General features: G+C 43.6%; 3 protein-coding genes across 6 annotated transcripts in view; 2 read left to right on the top strand and 1 right to left on the bottom strand.

Moving 5' to 3' along the window:
- YDJC (YdjC chitooligosaccharide deacetylase homolog) overlaps nucleotides 1-17,479 on the bottom strand; it is a 61,027-nt gene extending 43,548 nt beyond the window's left edge. The window contains exon 1 of one of the 2 annotated variants that reach the window (XM_039504774.1): nucleotides 15,981-17,479. The gene's annotated coding sequence lies outside the window, so the exon portion shown is untranslated. Of the gene's footprint in view, nucleotides 1-13,117; nucleotides 13,392-15,980 lie in introns of those variants that run through there. The other variant, XM_039504775.1, reaches the window with a different exon arrangement.
- Nucleotides 2,573-14,288, top strand: CCDC116 (coiled-coil domain containing 116). Of its 3 annotated transcripts, none has more exons than XM_039504771.1 (5): nucleotides 2,573-2,821; nucleotides 3,390-3,561; nucleotides 5,141-5,740; nucleotides 8,823-9,677; nucleotides 13,154-14,288. In XM_039504771.1, exons 2-5 carry the CDS (start codon nucleotides 3,502-3,504, stop codon nucleotides 14,192-14,194), a joined length of 2,556 nt encoding a protein of 851 aa, XP_039360705.1. In that variant the 5' UTR covers nucleotides 2,573-2,821; nucleotides 3,390-3,501; the 3' UTR covers nucleotides 14,195-14,288. The 3 variants fall into 3 exon arrangements, with proteins under 3 accessions (XP_039360705.1, XP_039360704.1, XP_039360703.1); XM_039504770.1 differs by having other exon boundaries at nucleotides 3,419-3,561; nucleotides 5,135-5,740; nucleotides 13,154-14,286; XM_039504769.1 differs by having other exon boundaries at nucleotides 5,135-5,740; nucleotides 13,154-14,285.
- Nucleotides 17,480-17,535: 56 nt separating the features above from the next.
- SDF2L1 (stromal cell derived factor 2 like 1) lies at nucleotides 17,536-21,802 on the top strand. The gene is made up of 3 exons (XM_039504777.1): nucleotides 17,536-17,788; nucleotides 19,128-19,324; nucleotides 20,695-21,802. Exons 1-3 carry the CDS (start codon nucleotides 17,620-17,622, stop codon nucleotides 20,971-20,973), a joined length of 645 nt encoding a protein of 214 aa, XP_039360711.1. The 5' UTR covers nucleotides 17,536-17,619; the 3' UTR covers nucleotides 20,974-21,802.
- Nucleotides 21,803-25,968: the final 4,166 nt, after the last annotated feature.

The following is a 25,968-nucleotide window of genomic DNA, read 5'->3' as shown; positions in this document are numbered from 1 at the left end:
ACTGTCAAGGGTTTCCAGCATTTTGGAAGGTCATTTGCCCAACAATTAATGCTTCCAGCAAACTGGGAAATCAGTTTGTTTGTACATGTTGACATTAAAATGCATTTTGTTTTTCTGTTCCCTCAGCTGCTGTGCGTTAATGTTCACTTGAGATGATGGCGGTTGCTAAATGGGTCAGGATCTTTTCCCTAGGATACAATTTACTTTAAATTAGTGTGTTTCATAAAATATGAAAGGCATTTTAATGAGATGATGCAAGAACTGTTTTTAAAATTATAGAAAATATAATTTTCTGACCCAGTCTCACCGGTTTACGAAATATATTTCATGACAGTTTAATGGCTGGATTTTAAACCTCTTTCTCTCTCTTATTTTTAATTCCAACAGCTTTGGATGCAAAGCCTGTTTTGGCAATGTCAGATCATTTGTCATTATCAAGCGCTGTGATGGAACCTAAATAGAAGAGAGTAGAATTATTAAAAAAACATAATTACTCCGGGAACTGAGGGCCAGGTCCATTGGGACCATGTTTCATACAATTTGACAGGAAAGGTGAATTCCAATCTTTAGTGCATTGGTTTTCAACCTGTGGTCCGCGGACCCCTGGGAGTCCACAGAATATGTCTAAGGGGTCTGTGAAAGGTTGTCATTAACCTACAACAGTGGTTTTCAGCCTGTGGTCCGCAGATCCCAGGGGCTCCACAGACTGTCTAAGATTTCCAAAGGGGTCTGCAGCTCCATACAAAATTTTGTAGGGGTCCACAAATGAAAAACGGTTGAAAACCCCTGCTTTAGTGAGATAGGGAGTTCCTAGGGCGTGCTTCTTGAAATAAGTGCATAAATTAATCGCATCAGATAGATCAAAGAAATATGGCAGCCCAAGTGCTCCAGCATGCATGAGATGGTGACTGGGCCTGAGTTCTGCCCACATTGATGCAGCTTTTGCTGCACTAGCATATACCAGTCTGAGCTGAAAGTCCTGTGCCCCATGCTGTATAGGTAGGTTGTTTTCAGATGGGTCCTTTTACACACTCAGATGCCCCTTAAGGGGCATGGAAAGTAAAGTGTTCTGGATCTAGGCCCGCTACCATTGGAGTAAATGGCAAAACTACTATTAACTTTAATGAAAGCAGCATTGAGTGTTTTACTGGATGAAGGTGACGATTTTGTGTTCACCACACATAAAAGTAACAACCTTGAAGAAACCGTGGTATACAAGCCAGCTTTGCTGGTAGCTCATCCAGGATGGGTGGATTAGTGGGATTTTGACAGGAGAAGTAGCCCACAACCACTCCTTTCTTCTCTGCCTTTCCTCAGCTTTCCTCCCTCTGCTGCTCTTGCACTGAGGCCCTAATCCAGCACTCTCCTTAAGCCTTTCCACAGATCACTCAGAAGTGGTGATAATGCAACACTAGAGGCAAGCTGCACCTTAAACAGCTTTCTTCTTTCCCCTGCCCGTTCCTCCATTTCTCACTGTTTCACTTTCTTTGGCTGCGGGGTACTTACATCAGGGGTAGGTCACAGCCCTGACTTCTTCCTTCTCTCCTGTCTTCTGATCCCCCTGCCATGTCCCATCATGATCTTATTTTCAGCCTTTACCTGGCCCCTTCCTTTCCACACCTTTTCTCTTCCCTCTCCCTCTGCTTCCATGCTGGGAATATCCTATCTTGTGATAGGATTGTGACATCAGAGGCAGTTCCCCCCTATTCCTCCCCTTCTCCATTTCTCTTCCCCCTCTTCCCTGTTTCTAGCTCTCTCCTCCTTTCTCTAGAATTGTCACATCAGAGGGAAATCACAATCTGGAACAGCTCATGGTTGAATTGTGGCATGGTAACTAGAGGCCACCAATTCATTTCCTACGCCCACCCAATCCTTGCTCTTGGTGGGACTGCTCAAAAGCAGGCCAGTTGTCACACTCTGTTTTGTGATAAAGGCAGTTGTCTGCAAGGAACTGGATTGCAACCATAGGGACCAACTTTTCCCGGCGCCGGTGGGTGCGTGACCCCCCACCTTGCTCCTGGCCCCGCCCTGACTCCACCCCTGCCCCGGAGCACCCGGAGCACCCACGGAGTCGGCGCCTATGAATGCAACCATGAAGTCCTTTCACATAGGCCTCCATAGCAAATATGTCTTCAAGTCCTCATGTAGGTCATTATCTGGTAATGACTTTTGGTCCCTAACAAATCAAACCTAATTTGAAACAGCATCTGAGAGGTGAAAGGCTCCATATTACCCTGAGCCATTCACTTTCCTCAGGTTAACTTCCTAGTCTCACATGGTGGGGGCCCCCAAGGATCAGGCCCTATATCATTTATCTTTGGACATATTTACAAACTTTTAATGCACAACTATGCATCCTTTCATTTTATGCAGAGCATTCTTTATGATTTCTGGAGAATATTAAAGAGGGATGATTGTTAGGATCAGTGAAATGAGAGCTTGGAACTGCTTTTTCACCATCCAGGTCATGCTATGTAAATGAATGGAATCCTCTATGCAAATGCACAGAAACCACTATGCAAATGCATGGAATCTTTTGCACAAACAAACAGAATCTCCTGCATAACAATCACTGGGGAAGACTGCTTGGAAGAGAGGGTGGGGTTGTGATGTGCTTAACTCTCTGACTTCCATCTGAACCTTTCAAGTCAGGTTTCTCCCTCATGGTTGCAAGGTCTCATCCACTGAAACTCTGCTGACTTCAGAATTAGGCACTTTCTATATTTAAATCTTATGGCACTGAAAGAAATCATAAGAAACCAAAGTCCTGGATACCACACTCTCTAATTGCCCGGATAGTTCAGACTTTACGAAAGTAGCTGTAAGTATTAAACACAGCTGGAAGGAGTAAATCTGTTTGCCAGAACCTGGGAATGGGTGACAAGGGATGGATCACTTGATGATTATCTGTTCTGTTCATTCCCTCGGAAGCATGTGGCAATGGCCACTGTCAGAAGACAGGACACTGGGCTAGATGGACCTTTCTTTGGTCTGCTCCAGTATGACCATTCTTATGTTCTTATCTGCTGGTAAGAAATGACCTCTAGCAATTAAATATTTGATGGCATTTTGATGTTTTAAATATGCTATAAGGGGCTAAATTCTGGGGTACACTGAGGTAAATCCAGAATGGCTTCAATTATTCTCTCACTGTTTTATTGCCCTGGTGACAAATTCATCTGATCTAGAAATGTGCTTGGATTTTCTTTTAGACTTTCTCCTGAGGTACTTCTAAGGCTTTTGGCTGGGATGAGTGTGCAGAGGGAGATGGCGGGGGTTATTTGACAGATGGTGTGAAATCCTGGCCCCACTGCAGACAAAAGCAAAACTGCCACTGACTTAAATAGGGTCAGGATTTCACCAGTGGTGTGCATCTCTTATCCCTCGAGAGCCCTTCTGTGTGGGAAACTCTTTCCAGAGCCTTGTGCAGCTGCAGCAGGAAGAGGAAGAAGAGGGAGCTGCAGGCAGGAGAGGAGGGAGAGTCGCTGTCCTTTCAGCACCATGGTGGGCCGCTACTACTCAGGCTATTTGGCAGATGATGAAGATCTTCAAGGAGCCCAGGTGAGAAACAGAGAAAGAGAAAACATCCCCTTAGCTTGCATTTCTAGGGACACATCCTGCCATGGGTCTACACAATGGGTGTTGTGGGGGCACACTGGGATCGAGATTTCATTATTTAAACTAATCACACTGCAGACAGCAGTGACTCTGGGCCTGCAACATTTTCCTACCTGGAGTCACCCCAATAACCTTTTATTTCCAATCCCACGGGAAAGATTTCTGGTCCCTCCCATCTACCTTATACATCCATTCCCACCCCACAGATTTTATCTTTGTCCCCTCACTGCGCTAATACTCCCAAGTATCCTTCATACACACCCCTTGCTCCTCATACACCTCACCTGCCCCCCACTTACCCATCCAGCCAACACACTCACATACACAACATCCTCACTGCTCCACATGTGCAAGTCATCCTTCCCTGCCAGTTTACCCCCTCACCCACCTCAAACCCCACTGCCACTTGCACTGCCCACACTGGCACACCTTATCCTCAGACACACACAGCAGATGCCCCTGCCCTCTCACACACCATCCAGACATACCTTAGTACCTCCCAGTGGACCTCATCTTCACTCCCTATACACACCAGTATCACATACATGCTCCTTGCCCCCTCTCCCTGCCACCCTGCACACACTAGAGACAGCCTGACTTGCCCTTTGGGCCTGGTTCTCCACTCACTGAGATTGGTGTAGATCAACTGTAACGCCCGTGAAGTTGCAGTGGTGTGAAAAAGGTGTAAGGGGAGGAGAATCGGGCCTATATTTTGCCCATGATATTTCTGTTCTGCTTGCTGTAGGTAAAACATATGTTTTGGGCAGGGGGGCAGTGTGGGAGGAGAGAGACGATAAGTAGCTTTTGTAATAAACAGGCTGGTTATTACAGCTCATCACAATGTCTATATTAATGCTTCCTCAGTTGAGTGAGATGGTTTCCTCTTTTGGACTTATATAAACTTGCAACAATCCCCATTAATGCATCAGTTTCGACACTTGGCCTTTCCACACCTGCAACCAATTCCAGGGTCACATTCCAAGTTGTTCACCAGAAATAATGTTTAACCTTCTTTCCTTGCAAATATTAGAATCACAACAGTTAGAGCTAGCAAACGAAAGTGTCAAGCACAGAGACAGGCGATTTGGGTTCTCTGGTCCCAGCTCTGCTACTGACTCACTGTGTGAGCTAAGTCACTTAACCGTTCTGTGCCTCAGTTTCCTCATTTGTAAAATTGGGGTGATAAAACATTCCTCTCTCATGGGCTATTGTGAGGTTACATTCACTCATGCTTGTAAAATCTAGAGATCATGGATGGAAAGCACCAGAAAAGTGCAAAGTATTCTTAAATGATTATTCTCTTATTAATCAAAGATTTACTAAATAATCTACTCCTTCCTCCTCCACATGCAGGATTATTCCAAAATTAGTGTAATTTCTCGTGCTTTACTATGGAGTTACAATAGTGACTCTACAGTTAAGACTGCAAAAGCCAATCTAGTTTTTCACAGTCTCAAGCAACGGGGCTTCAGATCTTCCCAGTCTCCTCATTAATGACACTCCCTGCTTTGCTTAGTTACAGAGAGACAAATCGTCAAACAAGCCAACTGTCTCCCAAGTGAGAAAAACATATGACTGGAAAGCCCTGCTGAGACCAGCTTCTCCCTGTGGATGCCACAATCCAGCCGTATCACCAGATGTTACGGCTTTTAGCACATTTGAGACTGACAATAAAGTGGAGAAAAAAGGGAAGCAGGGTGATCCCATCTCTAATGTCCATGGGGCTGCACAGGATTTCTCCAATTTTGTGGACTTCTTGGTCGACATGGATGCATTGGACAGCCTCCAGCAAACCATGGAAGAGGCAATCCGGAAAATAAGGGAAGTAATAATGGAGGATGAAGAGGGTTTACTTGATTTCAAAGAGGATGTCAGTTCTAGTCCAGAAAGTGAGTCTTTGACCATCTCCTGTCGAAAGCAGTGTTTCAGCTCAAGTCATTATTCCTCCACATCCAGCTCAGAGGAAGACTGGAAAGAATGTTTCAAAAGCAAGGCCGGGGATAAGATGGGCAGTGATACCAAACTCCAGAATCAGTGCATGCTGGATAAGTTTGTAGCTCAAGCCCCAAAGAAAGAAACAAGGAAGAGGATGGAAGAAGTGGCTGGGATAGTCCACACAAAGGTATTTCTACTCCTCTCTTCTAATTCTCTGGGCACTAGGACTCTTTTCCGTAAGATTAAAGTAGGAAAGAAAGTACTCCCAATTTTTATTTGACACGACTTTTATAGTATCGTAGACATACACAAGCAGCAAAATTCTGCCCTTACCAGTAGGTGCCTCACTGGCAGGGGAAGAGAGAAGGATCTGTGCCCACTGTTTACTCAGTGCAAGAGTCATTCTGCAAGAGGGTGATGAAATGGCTCAGGGCAGGCAGCTTCCAAGCATATACTTTTCCTCCTTTTCATACACAGCTGGGGTAGCACATGCCAAAGAGCATGTATGCTCACCAGCTTGGGACTTGGCCATGCCATCTAGTCACCAGATCATGTCCCATGAGGCCTGTGGTGTGCTTGCCTGTGCAGACAAACTCCTCCACCCTAGTGCTCTACGGCATGCTAGCTGCTTTGTAGAGGTAGGAGGTAAGAGGTTTCTTATGCCCTGTTCCCCCACCCCCAAGCTAGGTTACTCATGCAGCACAGCACTGGATTTGACCCATAATCTATCACATACCTAATCCATATGCATTTATAACTGTCTGTGTATCTACTTTGCCTTTTGCATGCACCAGTGCCGTGAACACACATGCAACTGCACTAACTGCACATACAAATGATGGTACAAATGCACACATGTTTTTGTGTACACATGCAGTTGTGACTACTTGCCATAAAAGCAAGGCAATTCCAAGTTCCAGCTGAACTTTCATCCTGAACTTTCTCCTTTGGGCTTCACATTAGTCTACCATAAAGAAATTCAGGGAGTATGTGTCCCCCTGTTTGACGGGCATTGCATTATGTAGGCACAATATGGTGAGTTAAGAATAGCATAGCCATCTCTGAAATTAAACACAATGTAAAAGAATCCAGCTATTAAAAGAGCCATGAATTCTCTGCACCAAAGTTGTGCATTGAAGATACAGGGAAACCTGGTTTGTGCCATTAGCCAAGGAACCACCAAAAATCATTGCAGACTAGATCTCTAACAAATGAAGGTACAGAATTGTGATAGAAACTTTAGAAATATTTTACAGTAGTTGCTGAAGGGGTGGAGCTGTTTGGAGTGGATGAATTCTGGGTTGTTCCAGGTGTTGAGGGGAGTGTATTCTAGTCATTACAGACCCATCGGCCCCTGTCCCACCAAAACCTGACCACTTTTGACCCTAGTCCCTGCAGCTGCTTCTTGTCCCCCCCCCCCCATCCTTGACTCTTCATGCTCGTCTTCCTCCTCCATGCACAGTGTCATGTCTCAGTCCCTGTCCACTCTCCCTCAGCTCCTCAACACAGTCTCCCCCCTCACTACCCCAGGCCTGACTCCTCATCCCTCTGTATTCCAGGCAGGCTATTTCCTCCTCCTTCTCCTTGCTGTCTGGGTGACAGCAGGGGGACCACTGAGACCACAAGAGAGAGAGAGTCTCCCTGCTCTCAGTTCCTATGCCCAGCATTACAGCAGCCCCTGGCTCCCACGAGGAGCAATTGCCAGGAGAGTCCTGCTCACCTCCTGCATCCCTGTGCAAATGGACTGTTTGCAGAATTTAGCTGCTAGACTCTTAACAAGTCTCTGCTTTACTTATGCAAACTGGGATTTTCAGAGACTCATAACTTGGCCAAATTTGGGTGTATTTTCACGGGGACAGCAAAAGGCATGTCCCTGACACCAAGGTCCCCCTTCCCTGGCCAAACTTCAAGTTTCTTCTCCAAAACATGAAGATGCTAGAACTTGTCAATGAAACAGCTGTATTAATTTTCTAATAGGGGCAAAACAGCATATTTTTTCCTAATCTCATTCTGAGAAATGGCTGAATCTTTTTTGTCGAAATTTTCTAAAAATAATTCATCCTGAGGCAGACACCAACCATGGAAAATTTCAGCCTGAATGGTGAAAGTTTGGCAAAATTATAAACCACTGAAAACAGGGTCTTATAATAGAAAACATTGGGCAACCTTACCCACTTTGCTTTCCAGCTTCCAGCCTCACTAAGCACAGTGTGTACTGCCTCATGTCACCACAGAAGGCTCCCTAGTCCTGGCCTGGGCTGCACAGTCATGGAAGGGACTGTGGTCTGCACTACAGATGTGGGCTGCTGCTCATCTCCTGAGCTGGCTTGGGGGCCCTTCCTTTGCTCACACCTGTTATGGAACTGCAGAGTTCCCCGGGATGAGTGTTCCACTGCTTTTCCCTTCACCACAGTATGCACTTCGAGTAGTCCCAATGAAGCTAACTGGTGCTATAAACTGTAAAATGAGGACATAAATTGGAATTGGGCCAAGAAAGTGGAGTTTGGGTCTGGATCTGATTTACTCTAAAGGTTCAGGTATGGGCAGCATTGCTAGCCCAATGGTTCAGAAACCATGAATCATGTACCTAAAAATCACATATAATTAATTTGGGATTCTTTTTATTTGCCTTCTGGTTTCTTTAGGGTGTATGTGGGTCACATTTTCAGTCTTTTCTCTACAACCATGATGCTACAAAATTACTTATTTAAAAATATGAAATCTCAATTTCTCCTGTATTCACATGACTCCAGGAGCTGGGGCTTCAAGCATAATACCAAATATCGCATGATTTGTGATAAAATTGCAAAAGTTGGTAACAGAGCATGAGGCTGAATGAAAGCTGCAGTTCAGGCTTGGATTTTATTGTACTGCTATCTTGCAATTTTAAACCTAAGTGCTGGAAGTCTCATGACAGCAGCTGTTCTCAGAAGAACAATTCCACCCTACATGCAGCCAGTTCATGGGAATATTCTCATAAGAGTTGTGTTGCATTCAAACAGAAAATAGGTCTTTCTGGTTTTGGATCCATCCCAGAACCAATATTTGAAAAGGACAGGTTCAGATACAAGGATTAAACTCCAGTCTTCCCTGAATTTCACAGGGGTTCAGATTCAAGGACCCATCTCTCAAATCTGAAATGGGATTTGTCTATTGAAACCTTAACTCTTTTCCTTCCTTTGCTAAAATGTCCTAATGCTTCCTTTTGCTTTTATCCATTACATTATTTACTCTTTTCAGATCTTCACCTTCTTTTTGTTCTGTTACAGAGTGTTACAGAAAAATCAGCTGATTATTATTTCCGTCAAGAACACTTTCACATTTGGGCACAATTGGCAAAGTCTTCTGTTGGCTTCCATGAACAACGAGCTACATCAGATTTTTTCTCTAAGATTAAGAAGAAAGATAAGTCTCAGTTTGAGAAAGACTCATCTTTTGATACTAAATACATTGAAAAAGAAATCACAAATGTCCAGAAACGACCCACTCCATCCGATACTGCTCTCTGTTATCCTGGTCAGCAGCCATTTGAACCCCTGGATTTCTTAGAAGAAAATAAATTAGTCTCTGCTCTTCAAGATATTGTAAATCAGGCCATTCTAGAATTATTGAATACAACAAAGAAAGACGGATCCCCTTTATTTAACATGGCCGATGACTCTGGCATTACTGGTGATTCCCAGCCATGTGGTTCTTCACCTGGAAATATAGATGAGTCGACTCAAACAGCTTCAGAAAATGTAGAGGAGGGAAAGACAGAGGAGGAAAAGACAGAGGAGGGAAATGAATCCAAGTCACAGACAAGAGAGAAGACATTAAAAGAATCTACACAAAAATCAAAACATGGACCACAGTCACTTCATAAATCCAAGTCAAAATCACCACTTGAGAAACCTCCATCAAAACCAAAATATGTGCCACCCCCACTCCCTAAATCCAAGCCTAGGGCAGTAGAAGAGGCACCTCCACCCAAAGCAAAATATGTACCGCCCCCACTCCCTAAATCCAAGCCTCGTCCACCAGTTGAGAAACCTCCTCCCAAACCGAAATATGTGCCACCCCCACTTCCTAAACCTAAGCCAAAGAAACCGGCAATGGCAGAAGAGGAACGTTCATTTTCCCAGGTAACTTTGCTTTTTTTAGCTCAACCAAAATGATTTATAATCATATATCTGTAGAATACTTGAGTATTCTTATCATTCCATAGTGCTTGGTGCTGTTTATACCTACTTCATAGTGTATGAGGTCTATTTAAGAATCAGGGATGAATCATTTTGCCTAATTTCATGCCCACTTGAACAGCGGGGACTCGAAACTCAGATTCAGTCATTATAGGACTGTGTTCAATTTAGGAGAGCTCACAGAGCTCACTATGCAGTCCTCATACTTCAGCCATGCAGGAGCAGAGTTGTGTGAACAACTGATTTTTTGGGTTGCTGGCAGTTCTGAAAAATTTTAAAAATAAATTATTTGGTGTCAACCCGAAACCAAAACTTGTTGGAATTTTCAGTGAATCAAAAAGTCAGAAAAGTTTTAATTCTGAATTGAACAAAACTCAGCCCCAAACTAAACATTTCATTTAGATTTCAGGCTTTTTTGTTTTAAATAAAGGCAAGGGAAATTTGGAAACAAAGGGCTGGATTTACGAGTGGACTTTGGAGCCATTCACAAAATTGAGGAAATGGTGTTAGTGGTGCCTCCACCCCTTTAACCTTATATCCCAATGCTCAGAGCACTCACTTGGGATGTGGGAGACTCAGTTCCTAATTCCCACTCTGGATCAGGGACTTTGGTAAATGAGATCAGAACCTGGTCCAGGAGAAGGGCAGGAAGCTGCACAGTGTAAATGAAGGGAGGAGTTGGCCTTTGGTGATGATTGTGGTGGCTTTTACTGTCACGTTGGGTTTAATATTAAATGGCTGATTTTCCACTATGAAAATGTTAAACTAGGGCCCTGATTCTGCAAGGAAATGCATGTGGGTAGACTCCTGAGTCTTTTCAGTGTCCCAGTGACTTCAGTGGGACTCTGCATAGGTGCAGGGTCCACCTGGGTGGAGTATCTTGCAGGATCAGGACCTAAATATGCATTTAAGGCTAAATCTTAGTCCCACTAAAGTCAACTGGAGTTTTACCCTGTATCAGGGATTCCCAAACTGTGGTAGGTGGTCTTGTTGGAAGTGATACACTGTAACAGGGTGGTCTGTCCCCTCTAAAAAGTGGGGGGGGGGAGCTAAGGCCAGGCACCCTTTATTCCATCACATGACCCCTTTAAGGAAAAAGGTTTTCAAGGGAGCGGTAGACTAGCTGGGGAATAGGACCAGGTGTTAATCAGGTAGCTATCACCTTAACGTGATAAAACCTTGATGTTATTTGGCTCCCATGAGGAGACAGAGGGCAGGCCACTTGGAGAGGAGAATTACAGGGGAACAACAAGTCAGAGTTCAGGTTCCCTGGGATGTGACCTAGAAACAGAAGGGAGACTGAGAAGGACTATGGGGGCCTACACCAAAGGGAAGAAATGAATGAGACCAAGGGAGGTTTAATGGAATGAGGCTGGAACCTGGATACTGGTGGGATGAGGAAACCTGTTTGAATCACAGCACAACCCCATGGAGAAGAGCTGTGGAATCCCTTAACCAAGAGGAAAGAATTGTGAGGACAGGAGGAGGAGACATGTAGGAAAGACAATCCAGAGAGAATCCAGAGGCTGTGCACCCACACAGCACCAGAGCTCTCCTGCACTCCAGCTGGAACCACTAACATAAGTCTAACCTCATTAGAGCTAGCCAAGAAATGCTATTCATATCTCGTGACATTTTTCGGGATTTCAAAAATTTTCATATTCCACATCAGGACAAAACTGAGAACTTTCAAACACTCACATAAAACTGTCCCACAACAACAAAGTGAGAAACCTCTGCCTCCACTCAGATTAGCCAACAGCCTGTGAACAGGGCATTCACCTGTGATGTGCACAACCTAGGTTCAAGTCCCTGATCTGAATCAGCCAGACCAGGTATTTCTCAATATCGTCAGGTGCAATTGTTCAGCATGGTATAAATCAAATATGCAGTAGAGCAGGGACCTGAACTTGGGTCTCCTACATTTCAAGTGAGTGCCCTTGCCACCAGGTTATCATGAGGTTGGTCTCTCTCTCTTTGGTTTTGACCAGAAATTCCATCCTGGATTTGCAAAATCTTTCCCAGCAAAAGTTTTGTTGAAACTGATATGTTCCCATGGAAAGTTATCTTTATTATTATTATAAGTTTCAGTTTTGACAAATTGGCCTTTTCTGATGAATAATGGTCTTCTAATTTGCCCCAGGCAGATCTCCACCAGCCAAATTCAAAACTTATTTTACTGTGAATCCATAAATACTTACATTAAGCCTATTAAGGCTAAAATGTATGTGCACAAAAAGGAGAAATGTACATGTGGTAAGCACTTCAAACATCAGTGTTTTTAAAGTCCAACTGGACCAAGATTTAGCTATTAATTAGAATTAATATTCATACACCACCCTTAAGTCAAAATGTCCAAACCTTTCTATATTTTAAGTTAATTAATGTTCATTTACAGTTGATTTTACTCCATTCCCCCTCCTCTTCCTCATAGTCTCTCCTACATACAATGCAAACCCATTAACATTTGAGTCAGAGACGAACTTGGAGTCCATGATTTTTGAAAATAGGTCAAATAAGTTTGTCTGTCCCTACCACAAATGGCTTTTATGCCACATTCTTACAAGAATTAGAAAATATAAAAGGGTTTGTAAAGTCAAAAGGGATTGGGAGGGGGAAGGGAGAAGGAGGGGAATCCCTGACAAAGAGTAAAATAATGGGACCAAACATATGAACACTTTGACTAAATGGTAGGAGTGATGGTTTCATCTTGAATCCAAATGACAGGCTCATCGCAGCAAAACTACTTCACAGCAGCAGATGAAATGACAACGTCTGAAAACAAATTCTTAGTAATTTTCTAATGTAAATATGTAAAGGAAAGTGTCCTAAGAAGGTATGTAGCATATCACACTCATGCAGATCACAAATGAGCCAGATTTTTAAAGGTGTCCTCACTCCCATTGAAATCAGTGGGAGGTAGGTGTCTCACTTGTGCAAATCCCACCAGGTGCCCATCTGCATCTTTAGGGGCCTAAATACCTTTAAAAATCTGGCCCAATATGTTGCATTCCCCCACCTTCAAATAGCAAAAAGGAAATCAAATACATACAGCAATCAAAACCAAAATTTGGATGATTCCCTTCACATTGGATCTGCTGCAAAATATACACAGCTGATAGAACAAATGCTATTTGCAGTTAGGCTGGTGGAAATCCAGACTAACTATTCATTTCAATTTACACCTAACAGAGAGCAGAACTTGGCCCAAAGGGCTTGATTCTGCTCTCAAATTGGTATAAATCAAGACTAGCTCCATGGAAATCCATGGAGATATACTAGTGAGTGGCTGCAGAGTTGGGCCCCATAGGTTTAAAACACTGTTAACTTACTAAATTTTACATTTAAAATGTTGCTATTAAATAGACTTTGTAATGACTAACCTTTTTTCCTGTTTTGCTTACTGAAATTATGGATAGTCTACTGGTCGTTTTCTTTCAAGACATCAGTTTTACGGACAGATTTTAAAAACAGATCTATCAGGTGGACACTTGAAAGGCAAGCTTTACAGAAGACAAGAGGAGATTGTTGACTTTCTTGTTGAAAATGCAGCCAAACATGTATTGTACAAGTATAACTACGAAAAGTCATTGTCAGAGAAACTTGGGTTTATTTCAGTTCCTGTAACAAAGGTACTCCTTGAGATAATGTTTGGCTTTAAAAAATTAAAAGGCAGCGGCATAAGGTTATCATCACAGATTGATTGGGCTGAAGTATATCAGCAGGTAAATGCAAAAAGACCCACTAAACCCCAAAAGCTTAGTTCAAAGAGTGGTGACAAAAAAACCGCTCATTCTAAACCAAAAATGATCACTGGCAAGGTAAAATTAATTGAGAAACCCACTGAACAAAACATCTCTTCTCTGCCAGAAATAACTGAAATAGTTCCTCTAAAATTCCCTGATGATATACCACAAAGTGGAGAGGATTTGCAAGGTCTGGATTCTGTTGAAGCCTTAAGACAAATGTCATTTTCTAGAAAGTCTATCATTCCCATTGATAGCCAGAGAAAGTTATCTGCTGTTTTACTGGACACTGAGGGACAGAATTCTATAGAATCTTCTAGGCAATCCTTGTCTTCTCGAAGGGCTAGCATCACCAGTGAGAGCAACAGAAAATCACCAACAGTTTTACCAGACACGGAAGCCCAGGATTCTGTAGAACCTCTTTGGGAAGCCTCATCTTCTAGAAGGACTAGCATCACCAGGGAGAGCAGCCGAAAATCGTCAACTGTTTTACTGGACACTGAAGGCCAGAATTCTGTAGAACCTCTATGGCAAACCTCATCTTCTCGAAGGACTAGTATCATGGAGGGGAACAATAGAAAATCATTGACTATTTTACCAGACACTGAAGGCCAGAATTCTGTAGAATCTCTAAGGCAATCCTCATTTTCTCAAAGGACTAGCATCACAGGGGACAGCAGCCGAAAATCATCAACTGTTCTCCCCAAAATCTGAAACCCTACCAGTTTAAAATAAAACAAATATATTTGTATTTTATTGTCAAATTTCTTCTATTTATTTACATGTATTGTTAACACACCTGAATACCTATTATCGGCCCCCACTCCACAAATGACATATCTGTTAGGGGGCAGGGAGCTATACATTTCCAAAAATTCTTTGCAATCTACCCTTTCTTCTAACTACATCTAGCTCTCCTTGGGTGATTGACTCCTATTATGATTATTACTATTATTTATTATTTGTGGTACTGCAGTGCTTAGAGCCATAGCTGAGATCAGGGCCCCATTATGATAAATGAAGTGAGATAATAAAATTACGGTACTCAATCTGGAGAAGCATCATTACAACCAGTTTATCAATGTGGGGGAAAAGAAGGCGACAAAGGAAAATAGATGTAGTGAGCCATAGAACAGTTAGGGGGGTAATTTCCTTCTCCCCACTGTAATTTCACTGATTTCAGTGGAATGACTCTTAATTTACACCCACTGACCTCAACAGGCTTTGGATGAGGCTCTGAATGTCTTGCCTCAGATTTAGCAGCAATCTGAGGACTAGAAGCCAAGAGTCCTATTACATTCTTCATACCCAAGCACTTGTATATGAAGTGTCATGAGTCCAGCTAAATCGGTACAATTTGGTGTATAGATCAAACATGAGAGCTGCCTGCCATGTTAGCCTCATTGTCAATTAGTGCTTTTGTCATGCATACTAAACAGAAAGCTCAAAGCTTGTTTCACAAAGACCAATATAATAGAAAGGGAAATCCTCTTGTAAAATACAGTGCTTTGTGCCAGAATACTCCTCGCAAGATACGCCCCGGTATCTTATGGGTCCCTGCACTTCTAATCCATGACTGATTCCTACTGCAAAGTCAATTACGGCCTGATTTTCATGGGTGCTCACTAGCCACAAGTGCAGTGGAAAGAAAGTTGTGAGTGCTTAGTATCTCTGAAAATCAAGACTACAGCCTCAGGACTGTAAGGTTAAGTGACTAAGGGCCTAAGGCATTCTAGCTGTTTGCTGGTCTGGTCTGTTATACTGGTTCAGTTTCACTGAGTTTTTTGTTTCATGTGCATAAAAAAAAATAGAAATTATAATGTTCCCCTCCAAGAAGCATATATCTCAATCCCACCCCCATCATATAATTTCAGGGGAGAGTTTACCTGCAGCTCACAGCAGCCTACTAAAAACAACAACAGCTCCTATAGCAATAATGTGGCTGTTAATTGCCATAGTTGTTTGGCACTAATGGGGTTCTTTGTTGGCAACCTTTCTAACCCAATTATGTTTCTAAAGTACAACTGAAACATTGTAGGGAGCACCATATAAACAGTACTAAATGCACTGGGAGATAGTGACCTCCCAGAAAGATAAACAGGTGCCAGCTAAAGCCCCATACGATTGATTTTCCATGGCTAAAACGGCAACCACAGACATCTGTTTTTCCCTGTTTAAAAAACAGTAACAAAAGTGAGCTGTTGTCTTAGAAGAAGAGGAAAGCCTCTTAGAAGAAACATAAATAAGGTTTCAAGTGCCAAACAATGCACCATATTCATTTGCATTCTTTTGGGTCAGCCACAAACATCAAGCAATAGAAAATGATTTTCTGATTAACAGAAATGGATATGGTGTGGGGAGCAGGGGTACAGTTGTGGTTGAGGGAGATTTAGGACTGAAGCTTAATTTAATACAGGCAATTTGAACACGCATGAACCAAAAGTCAGAGACACTTCTCTACATATGTCATAGGTTAATATCAACAAGTCAAATAACAAACCTTTGAGTGAAGGAATGAATGAGTTGCATCATGTGGGGAGCAAAGGGCTTGACACATTCAGCACTGGTAGAAAATTGAGTCAGCTGAGTATCTCATGATGCTCTCATTAGCCCAAAGTGGTGATGTACTGCCCAAACTATCCAGGTCAGGATCACTTAGAGCAGAGCCCCACTTCTGAGCTGTTGCACACATACAATTCCATTCCTGTTTACCTCCTTGTGGCTTGGAGGGTTGGAGACTTTTTGCTCTGTCCCAAGAAAATTATGTTGCCTTCATAGGAGCATTAAATTGGTAGCTTGGCATCCTCACACCATGCTTCCAGCAGTGAACATGGTATGTTGTACAGGCCCTGTATCCACTATCAGATGCATACCTAAGACAGCCCACATAATAGTTCCCTCAGTGTCACCTCTTGCCCCAGCTGCTCCTGTAGATAAAGTGATGAGAAACACATTCCTCGTCTTTCCAGAACCATGTAAGGAAAGAAAATTTGCTTCAGTCTGCAGAACTGCACTAGGAGTGAAAAAGGATCCATTCATTGTCCCAGTTACTTTCTATATGGAGTACTTTTCTGTTATAGTTTTTATAATTTAATAATTGCTTTATGCTACAATAACTTCATAGTAGCACTTGGGATAAAAAAGTGACATTTCTGCTCCAAAAGCACAGGCACACAATCACTTGAGCTGAATGGAAGTCATTATTAGCTGTTAGCAATATGTTGGCTGTGCCACATGGTTGAGAAGCTGATTTTATCCAGTACAGGGGCAGTGGTACACACACATACTAACCAATCCGTTACAATATTTTGACTTTTCTTTTCAGCCCTGTTAAATGTGGCATTGTGAACGACAAGAGCTATGCGGCAGAGAGGCTCGCTGAACTTCTTGAAACTGTTATTTCCAGGATGCCAAGTTATTTAATAGCCCAGTCTCATTGACAGGTCATTTGAGGGTCCCGTTTTCGCCTTATCATTAGGGCTGGTCAAAAACTTTCCATTTACATTTTTGCAACTGAAAATTGGGGTTTCAACTAAACAAGTATTTTAGCAGAAGGTGCTTGCTGTCCTCAAAAAAATCTTTTTCGTTTTGTGTTGGGTTTTTTGTCTGAAAACTGAAAATTTCCATTTTTGAGGGGAGGGGTTGTTTATTTTTGAAAGGCAGGAATTTTCAGTGGATAAAAAATGTCAGATCAACTCTACTCATGGTAGTATGCTGATGTTCCAGTGCAACGGGAGTAACTGGCCATGAGGCAGCCCCACGTATCCAAGGTCCAACCCACCTGTCAGCTCCCACCTGCCCCCATGCAGGCCCCACTGACTAATTCCCTTGGACTCCAACTTTTAGTTTCCCTCTGGGTCCGTTCCCCGAGAGATGCCACGCTGCCTCTTCTGATTGGTTATTTTGGCATCTTCCCTAGGCCAATGGGCTCCTCCTTCGTGTACGCTCTGTGAGGTCAGCAGGTGGCGGCCCAATGCGGAGGCGCTGTTGGAAAAGAGGCGGGCGGGGATTGGCAGGCTGCGGTGCTGGCGTCGTATGATTGGCCGGGATGCGGAAGCGGGGCGCCGGTCGGTTGCGGAAGCGGGCGGGTTGGTTGGTTGGGTGCGTGGAGCCGCTGGGCGCCGCCGGGCTGAGGAGAGATGCGGCGCCGCAGCTGCTGCTGCCTCCTGCTGCTCCTGGCGCTGCTGTGCGAGCCGGGCCGCGGCGGGGAGCCCGGGCCGGGCGCTGTTACCTGCGGGTCGGTGCTGAAGCTGCTCAACACCCGCCACAACGTGCGGCTGCACTCGCATGAGGTCAAGTACGGCTCGGGTGAGGCTCGGGGCCGGAGGCGGGGGAGGCCGCGGCCGGCGGGCGGGCCGGGCTGAGGAAGGGGGCGGAGGGTGAGGAGCGCGGGAGAACTCGGAGGCGGTGGGGACTCGGGGATGCCGGGCAGGTAGCCGGGGTGGGCGTGGGCTAAGGCCGGAGCTCCGCCCGGTGACGGGGTGCGACCCCCGGCTCTGAGGTCGGCTGCCCTGGGTGAGAGGGGAGCGCCCGGGCCGGGCCGTCAGGGAGGGGGCGGGACCGAGGCTTTCGTGGCGGGGCAGGAGATGCGGGGAGGGTGGCTGGCTCCTGAAGCGGCTGATAGGCAGGTGCTGCTAAATGGGCTCGGACGGGGCGAAGGCAGAGGGTGAAAGGAAGGGCAGCTCCCATGGACAGATGCCGCTGGCACAAAGCCGGGGGGGGGAATGCAGAAGTGTCCTGCTACTATCCCACATCCTTTGATATGGCGGGCACACCCCCAGCCAAGCTCTCACATGCAGCGCACCTACTGAGCGTTTCTCCTTCCTTAGCAGGAGTAGGCAAATATCCGGGACTGAGCCGCTCAGAGCAGTGAGGGGGTATCCAAAAGGGGGCTGGAGCCATTGGCAACAGACACTTTGCTCATTAAATTAAGCATTTTTAAATCAATCTTCTGTTTCACATCTTCAGAACCTGATATCCTAAGGCAGGGAGGGGGCTCAACCTTTTTCTTTCTGAGGACCCCTCAACATGCTATAAAAATTACCTGGGGCCTCATGCTGCATTCCCGCCCCCCCCCCAAACCAACCCTATATTGCTCAGGCTTTGGCTTCACCACCAGGTGGGGGGGGCTCAGGGCCCAGGCTTTAACCCCATGCGGTGGGGTTTCAGCTTTCTGCCCTGGGCCCAAGCAAGTCTAATGCTGGCCATGCTTGGCAGCCCCCCTGAAACCTGCTCGCGGTCCCCTTGGGGGCCTCGGACCCCTCATTTGAGAACCACAGTTCTAAGGTGCAGAGTACCTGCAACTCCCATTGAAGTCAGTAGGGGAATTGAGGGCACAACACCTATGAAAATCCTGGCATGGGAAAATCATGGCATCCCCTGGTAATATTTGTATGTTAGTGACTCTTCTGCTTCTCAACTGTTCAGTATATATTTTTTTCTGGGTTTGCATCACAGGTGAGGATGTCGATCTAGAAGCTGTACTAGTGACAGGAGTGGTGTAAAAATAGGGTGAGAAGGGAAATTAGTCTTGCAACCCTCCTTTGCTGTTCCCCTCCAATTATTAGCGTGAATCAAGTATTTTTGATTTCCCTGAACTGGTGAACGGTGGGTTAGGTCAACTACCATTTAAATTATTTTGAAACAGGAAGTGGGCAGCAGTCGGTGACTGGAGTTGAAGCTTCAGATGACGCTAACAGTTACTGGCGGATTCGAGGGAAAAATGACGACACTTGCCAACGAGGAACACCAGTGAAGTGTGGGCAAGCAATACGGCTTACCCATGTTAACACAGGAAAAAACTTACACACACATCACTTCCCATCACCGCTGTCCAATAATCAGGTAAGATGGTGAGTTGTGCCTTCAAACCTTGTGCTTTATTTCTCTTGTGTGTGGAAAAAGTGTCTAAAATAGTCTTCATCCTACTTTGGAGCAGTCGCTTGGTAAAGTAAAAGTTTTTGCGAAGCTAGAGACCAGCATGAGAGTAAAGAAGGTCCAGGGGTTTGGATGCTAGCTAGGGACTCGTGAGAACTATTCTGCCTCAGACTTTGTGTGTGAGCTTGGGCAAGTCACTTGGGGTGACACAGTAGCTGGAAGGGTGCGTCCCGTCCCACTGACACACACTACTTCAGCTCCAGCTAGCATGTTAAAAATAGCAATGTGGCTGCAGTGGCTTACCCCCGAGTACGTACCCAGGGGTCAGGCAGAATTGTATTCAGGCAGCTAGCCCAAGCCACCACCTACGCCGCTCTTTAGCCACGCTGCTAATTTTAGTGCACTAGCTCGAGTAGAGAGACCACGTGTCTGTCTAATCATGCTGGGAAATCATCCCCGCTGCTGTGTAGACATATCCTAAGTCTCTCTGTGTCCTCATTTTGCTCTCTGCCCACCCCATCAAAAGAACCCTTTGCTTTCACACTTACACACTTCATCTTTGTATTTCTCTGAAGATCAGTGTTCCCCTTCTTAGTCCTCCCGGCTCCCTCCCTCATCATTAAGCAAGTATTTCTGCAAAATTTGAAAATATGTCTTAAAATAAATTTCTTATTTAGCTGTTGTGGGCTTCCTTAAGTATTCACTGGAGTCTTTCCTGAGAGGCCGCATGGTACAGTGGATAGGATACTAGATTGGGATACATGAGACCTGGGTTCTATTTCTGTCTTGGTCACAGACCTACTGTGTGACCTTGGCAAGTCACATGGTCTCCTACCATTTGTCTTGTCTACTTAGATTCTAAGTTCTTTGAGAAGGGTCTGTCTTTTTACTGTGTGTTTGTACAGTGCCTCACACAATGGGATCTCTAGGCGTTACTGCAATATAAATAATAATAAAATAAATGACTGAGAGGAAATGTTTCTTAATATTGACTTAAATACCTGATTGATGCCATACTATCTTGCTGAGAGGAAGGAAGGTGAGCCCTGTATCTGAGGAGTATTTTGTTCGTTCGTTTTCAAGGTGGTGTGTTTTTTTTTCTTGAAAGGATTGTCCTGTTTCCCTTGTTTTACTTTTGTTCATAATACCTTTTATTTTTGGCATTTTACCTCTGGACTATAGAGGGTGCAAGTTATCCCATCCGGGTTAGATCCATTGGTACAGAAGCAATACAACATAACTTTTTGTTTCTCACCTACCCTTGTCTTTACAATCCCCCTGCTGGCTGAGTGATTGGTGTCTTAAGTATCATTGGTGTTCCCTTATTTCTAATTCAGGAAGTAAGTGCCTTTGGTGATGACGGTGAAGGAGATGACTTGGATATATGGACAGTACAGTGCAGCGGGACACACTGGGAGCGGGAGGATGCAGTGCGTTTCAAGCACATAGGAACTGACGTGTTCCTTTCAATAACGGGAGAACAATATGGCCACCCAATCAGAGGCCAACGGGAAGTTCATGGCATGAATTCTCCTAATCATCACAACTACTGGATGGCAATGGAAGGCGTTTTCATTAAACCCAGCATGGACCCTGCAAAACACGATGAGCTATGAATGGTTAAAGTCCTTTAACCAATCTGTTAATCCAGGAGTAGGAGTTGCCAATCCTGGGTCTCTTGTAAATACTGTCTTGTCTGTTTAACTGACTCTCTGTACAACAGAAGGGCATTAGGATATTCTAGGAATGCAACACTTCTGTGGGCAACTGCAATTTCCTGGATCACATATTGAAATTTGTTTGGCAAAGTACTGTTTGAATTTTCTAATTTAATTGGTGGAAAAAGCTTTGTGTTTCTACTAGTTTTCACTGTAATTCCCTTTGCTTATTACTTTCTTCCCCTCTACCCAATCCAAAAGGAAGTGACAGATTTGAAGTAAAGCATCTCTCTGATCAATCCCAAATATAATGCAAATTTATATTTTATGTTCCTTCTGCAGTTATAATTAAAATTTTGGAAACTAGTCTCTGCTGTTTAGTGAATGAACGTTACTAAATGACAAGATGGAATAGATCTAGAATGGGGAAAATATTTCTCAAACATGGCATCATGTAGAGGTGATGGAATCAACAATCCAATCTTCCAGAAAAAAATTGCAGTTCACGTGAAAATTGCTTCTAATGTTTGTAATGGGTTTCAATGTGTGCTGTATCTACAGTTAAAGACATACCACTGGAAAATGTAAATATTGTGTATGTTGGGGTAAGGAGAGAGTTAGTTATTTTTCACTCTAGATGTGTGGTGTTTTTGTTTTTCTTTTAAGAATTTGCATTTTGGTAGGGATACTGCTACTACTTCTTAAGTGGTAAGATTGTTCTGAGAACTGTTACAGAAAGTTACTATTTATAGAATTCTGTTCATTAAACAAATTTCTTTAAATAGTCTGAAGGAGCAATTGCATTTGAACTTCAATGTTTTCATTTTATTTATTTAGTTTTTGTACTCGCACATCACTTTGAAAGATCACTAGAAGAAACCAGATGAATTGATAATAGAGCTATTGTTCAGATTTAGAAATAAGAGCAAACCTCAGCTAATGTATTTTTGAGAATGAGACACACTAGGGAAATGTGCACTCACCTTATAGTAATTTTTCATCTAGACCACAACTGGTTGAATGACTGTACTCAAACAGTAGTTAGCAAATCATTGTTATTAGAATGGGGGATGTATCTATTGGGATCCTGCAGTAGTCAGTCCTGGGTCTGGTACTATTCAACATTTTCACTGATGACTTGGATAATGGAGTGGAAAGTATACTTATAAAATTTGTGGATGACATCAAGCTGGAAAGGGTTGCAAGCACTTTGGAGGACAGGATTAGAATTCAAAACAACTTTGACAAATTAAAGAATCAGTTTGAATTCAACAAGATGAAATTCAATAAAGATAAGTGCAAAGTACTTCACACAGAATGGAGAAATCAAATGCACAGCTCCAAAATGCAGAATAATTGGCTAAGGGGTAGTACTACTGAAATGGATCTGGGGATTATAGTGGATCACAAGTTGAAGATGAGTCAACAATGTGAAGTTACTACAGATATTAGCCTTTTTTGTAAGAGGAGGCCCTGAGATATAAACCTTGGTATCAGAAGCCCGGTATGAGGCCTAAAGCCTGAACTAAAGTAATGGTCAAGACTTTGCTAACATAAAGCAAGGTTAAGCTGTGAGCCAGAGGCAGAGCATGCTCACAGAAGCTGGCAAGGAAAGGGCTGATGCTGCAAAAAGAGACATGCCTAAAAAGTACTGGACACCAGCTATCAGAACATTCACATACTTGTACACTCCACACAAATAACAAGGAACAGGTTAACCCATCCCACTGACAGGGCCAAAAGGGTAATATGATTGATAAGTTGTTTTGTTCAAACCAACATGTACAAGGTGAGAGGCGGCACCTTACTATGTAGAGGGGTTGCACCTCAGTACTTCAGGAGTGATGTGTAACTTGTTTGTACCCATGTATAAGAATGCATCCATGAGTGGATGTCTTTGTCCAGCCTAGGGGGCAGTAGAAAGTCCCGCCACTGAGCTGAGTCCATTGCCAGGGCGCACATATGTACTGGCTAGCAGCACCTTGGACTTCGTTTGCCTGGGAGCTGGAGATTGTGTTTCTCTTCGACAATAAACCTGGCCGACGTGCCTTCATACCTCACTAGAGTCTGTGGTCATTGGGGGTTCTCTCAGGATCTGCTGTGTCAGCTATCTGCGCAAAGCTGGGACAGCACACAGAGGGAACACACGCACGTAGCCGATTGATATCGAATAGAGCAGAGCACCACACAGGTAGCATCTGACAACAATATCATTCTTGGATTTATTAACAAAGTGTTGTATGTAAGAGACAGGGGCTAATTGTCCCGCTCTACTCAGCAGTGGTGAGGCTTCAGCTGAAGTATTGTGTCCAATTCTGGGTGCCATACCCAAGGAAAGATTTGGACAAACTGGAGGGAGTCCAGAGGAGGATAACAAAAATGAGAAAAGGTTTTTAAAACTTGACCTATGAGGAAAGGTTAAAAAAAACGGCACGTTTAGTCTTGAGAAAAGAAGACTGGGTGGGGGCCTGATAACAGTCTTCAGGTATGTTAAGGACTTATAAAGAGGACTATGATCAACTATTTGCCATGTCACTGAAGGTAGGACAAGTAGTAATGGGCTTAGTCTGCAGCAAGGGAGACTTACGTTAGATATTAGGAAAAACTTCCTAATGATAAGGGTAGTTAAACTCTGGAATATGCTTCCAAGGGAAGTGGAATCCCCATCACAGGAGCTTTTGTAAGAACAGGTTGGACCTGTCAGGGATGGCCTAGGTTTACTTGGTCCTGCTTCTTCAGGGGCCTGGACTTGATGACTTCTCGAGGTCCCTTCAAGCCCTCATATCTGAGTACTGGTCAGGAACTCTGTGACCTTGAAAAAGTCATTTAACTTCTCTGTGCCTCTTTCTCCCCACCTGTAAAAAGGAAATAACGCTCACCTGTCACAATGGGGTATGAGGAAGGTTAAGTAATGTTTGTAAAGTATTTTTAAGATGCAAATTGCTACAGAAGTTGCTTACTCTATTTGCTTTATACAACAATTTCCCTCATTTTGCTCAGCACAGCAGGGTGGGCGAAAGGTAACAAAATTAGGAGCGCTTATCTCCCCGAATAGACTATTTAATTACAATTGGAATCATTGAACTATCAATTACTGAAGCAGGAAATTGGCTTGGGCTATTAGGTTTACTCCCTTTACAGCTACTGTCACAACTGTTACAAATGTGAAGCATGCAGGAGCTGTACCACTACTTGGCTCAAACACAGCCCATTGCAATTAAATGTGGTGACTAGTGCTTAATATCCTGTGATCATTTATGCTGTTAAGCCTCACATAGTGGCTTCAGTTTTTCCTTTAAGAGTTAGAGTTGTTTGTAATTAGCATTGCCAGTGGAAGAATTCTTCTGTTGCCATGCCTTTTTGCAGCACTTACTTGCTTTTCCTACTTACAGAAAGAGGTGAGTGAGACTGTTTTCTGTTGTTGCTGTAGAAATTCACTAAACATTCAGAAGTTGCAAGTACTTTAGCTAGAGACTGGGGGTGCACAGAGTTTTTCACTGACTTTTTAGTTGAGATGTAATCAGTTAACTAATAGTCAAACATTTTAGCAAATATACAAGAACTAGGGGCTAGCTGCCACTAAAGTTACTGAGTTCAGTAGGAATTGGATCACGCTGAAGGATCAATGTTTGTATTACCCATTATAGTACAGCTGAATTCATTTTACTAATACTCCATTTTAAAATAAAGATCAATAAATGATAGACACAAATATATAATTACAAAAATATTTCTTCTAAATGTTGCAATACAAGCTGCTTCTTTCCTTCCTTGTTCTATGAAAGACCATTCCCCTGAAGCCAGCATTATAAATAACTTCAAGAGGGGTGGCAGCATGTGCTAGATAGTTGGGATTATACCTTCTTATCTGTACTGTTGCCAGGAGCCAAGGACCTTTATGTACAAACCCAGAAGCTTTGGTGTGGGGGGTGGGAAGTTAGGCATATACACTCATTGTCCTGTGGAAGATTTTGAGTTGGCTGGAAAAGAAGGGCAGGGCATTGTGCCTGTGGACACAAGCAGGCTGGTTCCCCAGTGGATTTACCCACCTAACTTTTCATACCCCTGCAGTCTTTCTTCCATATGTTTGGCCTGGACATTTAGCTCTCCCATTACCATAACTGAGTAGGAGCTTGCTGGACTTGGCCCTTTTTCCTTGCCCTTATGACCACTGGTACAACAAGTCAAGCTAGACTGGAAGCAGAAATGAGAGAGAGAAAACTGAGAGTAGGGCTATATGTACTTTTGTTTCTGAGCATGTAGGCGTAAAAGCCTACCGAAGTACCCAGGGAGATCTACCCTACAACATCTGAGTCTTTAGCACAGAGGGTCAATGTATGAAGTGTTTGTCCCTCAGCAAGTTGATCTTTAACTTTGTAGTACAGCTTGACTTCCACAACAAGCATATCCCTCCCTGTTCTTGAGATGGCTGTTTCTAGAGCCAAGAACAACAGGAGATGGTTATTTTAGTTAAGGAGGATTCAAGTCATTTTGTCCCTTTCAGGTTAACAAAGTTTTAAAACACTTCATACCCCAGTCCAGCAAATGTGGTCAGTTTTATGAGCCTATTCAGAAGTGTAAAACTCTTGATCTGGGCAAGCGTCCGCAGGTTTAGAGCCATATACAATAATAACAGCAAAGAATCCTGTGGCACCTTATAGACTAACAGACGTTTTGCAGCATGAGCTTTCGTGGGTGAATGCCCACTTCATCGGATGCAAGAGTGGAAATTTCCAGGAGCAGGTAAATATAAGCAAGCAAGAAGCAAGCTAGAGATAATGAGGTTAGATCAATCAGGGAGGATGAGGCCCTGTTCTAGCAGTTGAGGTGTGAAAACCAAGGGGGGAGAAACTGGTTCTGTAGTTGGCAGTTTGCCTTGGATATTCAGAGAATCATTAACAATAGTGAGAAAACACCTGTTAGGTATACTAACAGGGAGACTGACTAGACAAT

The sequence above is a fragment of the Mauremys reevesii genome, linkage group 18 (assembly GCF_016161935.1).
Source record: "Mauremys reevesii isolate NIE-2019 linkage group 18, ASM1616193v1, whole genome shotgun sequence".
In the NCBI taxonomy this organism is placed as follows: Eukaryota; Metazoa; Chordata; order Testudines; family Geoemydidae; genus Mauremys; species Mauremys reevesii.
The sequence above is the reverse complement of the archived record's forward strand: the minus strand, read 5'-3'. Positions and strand labels throughout refer to the sequence as shown.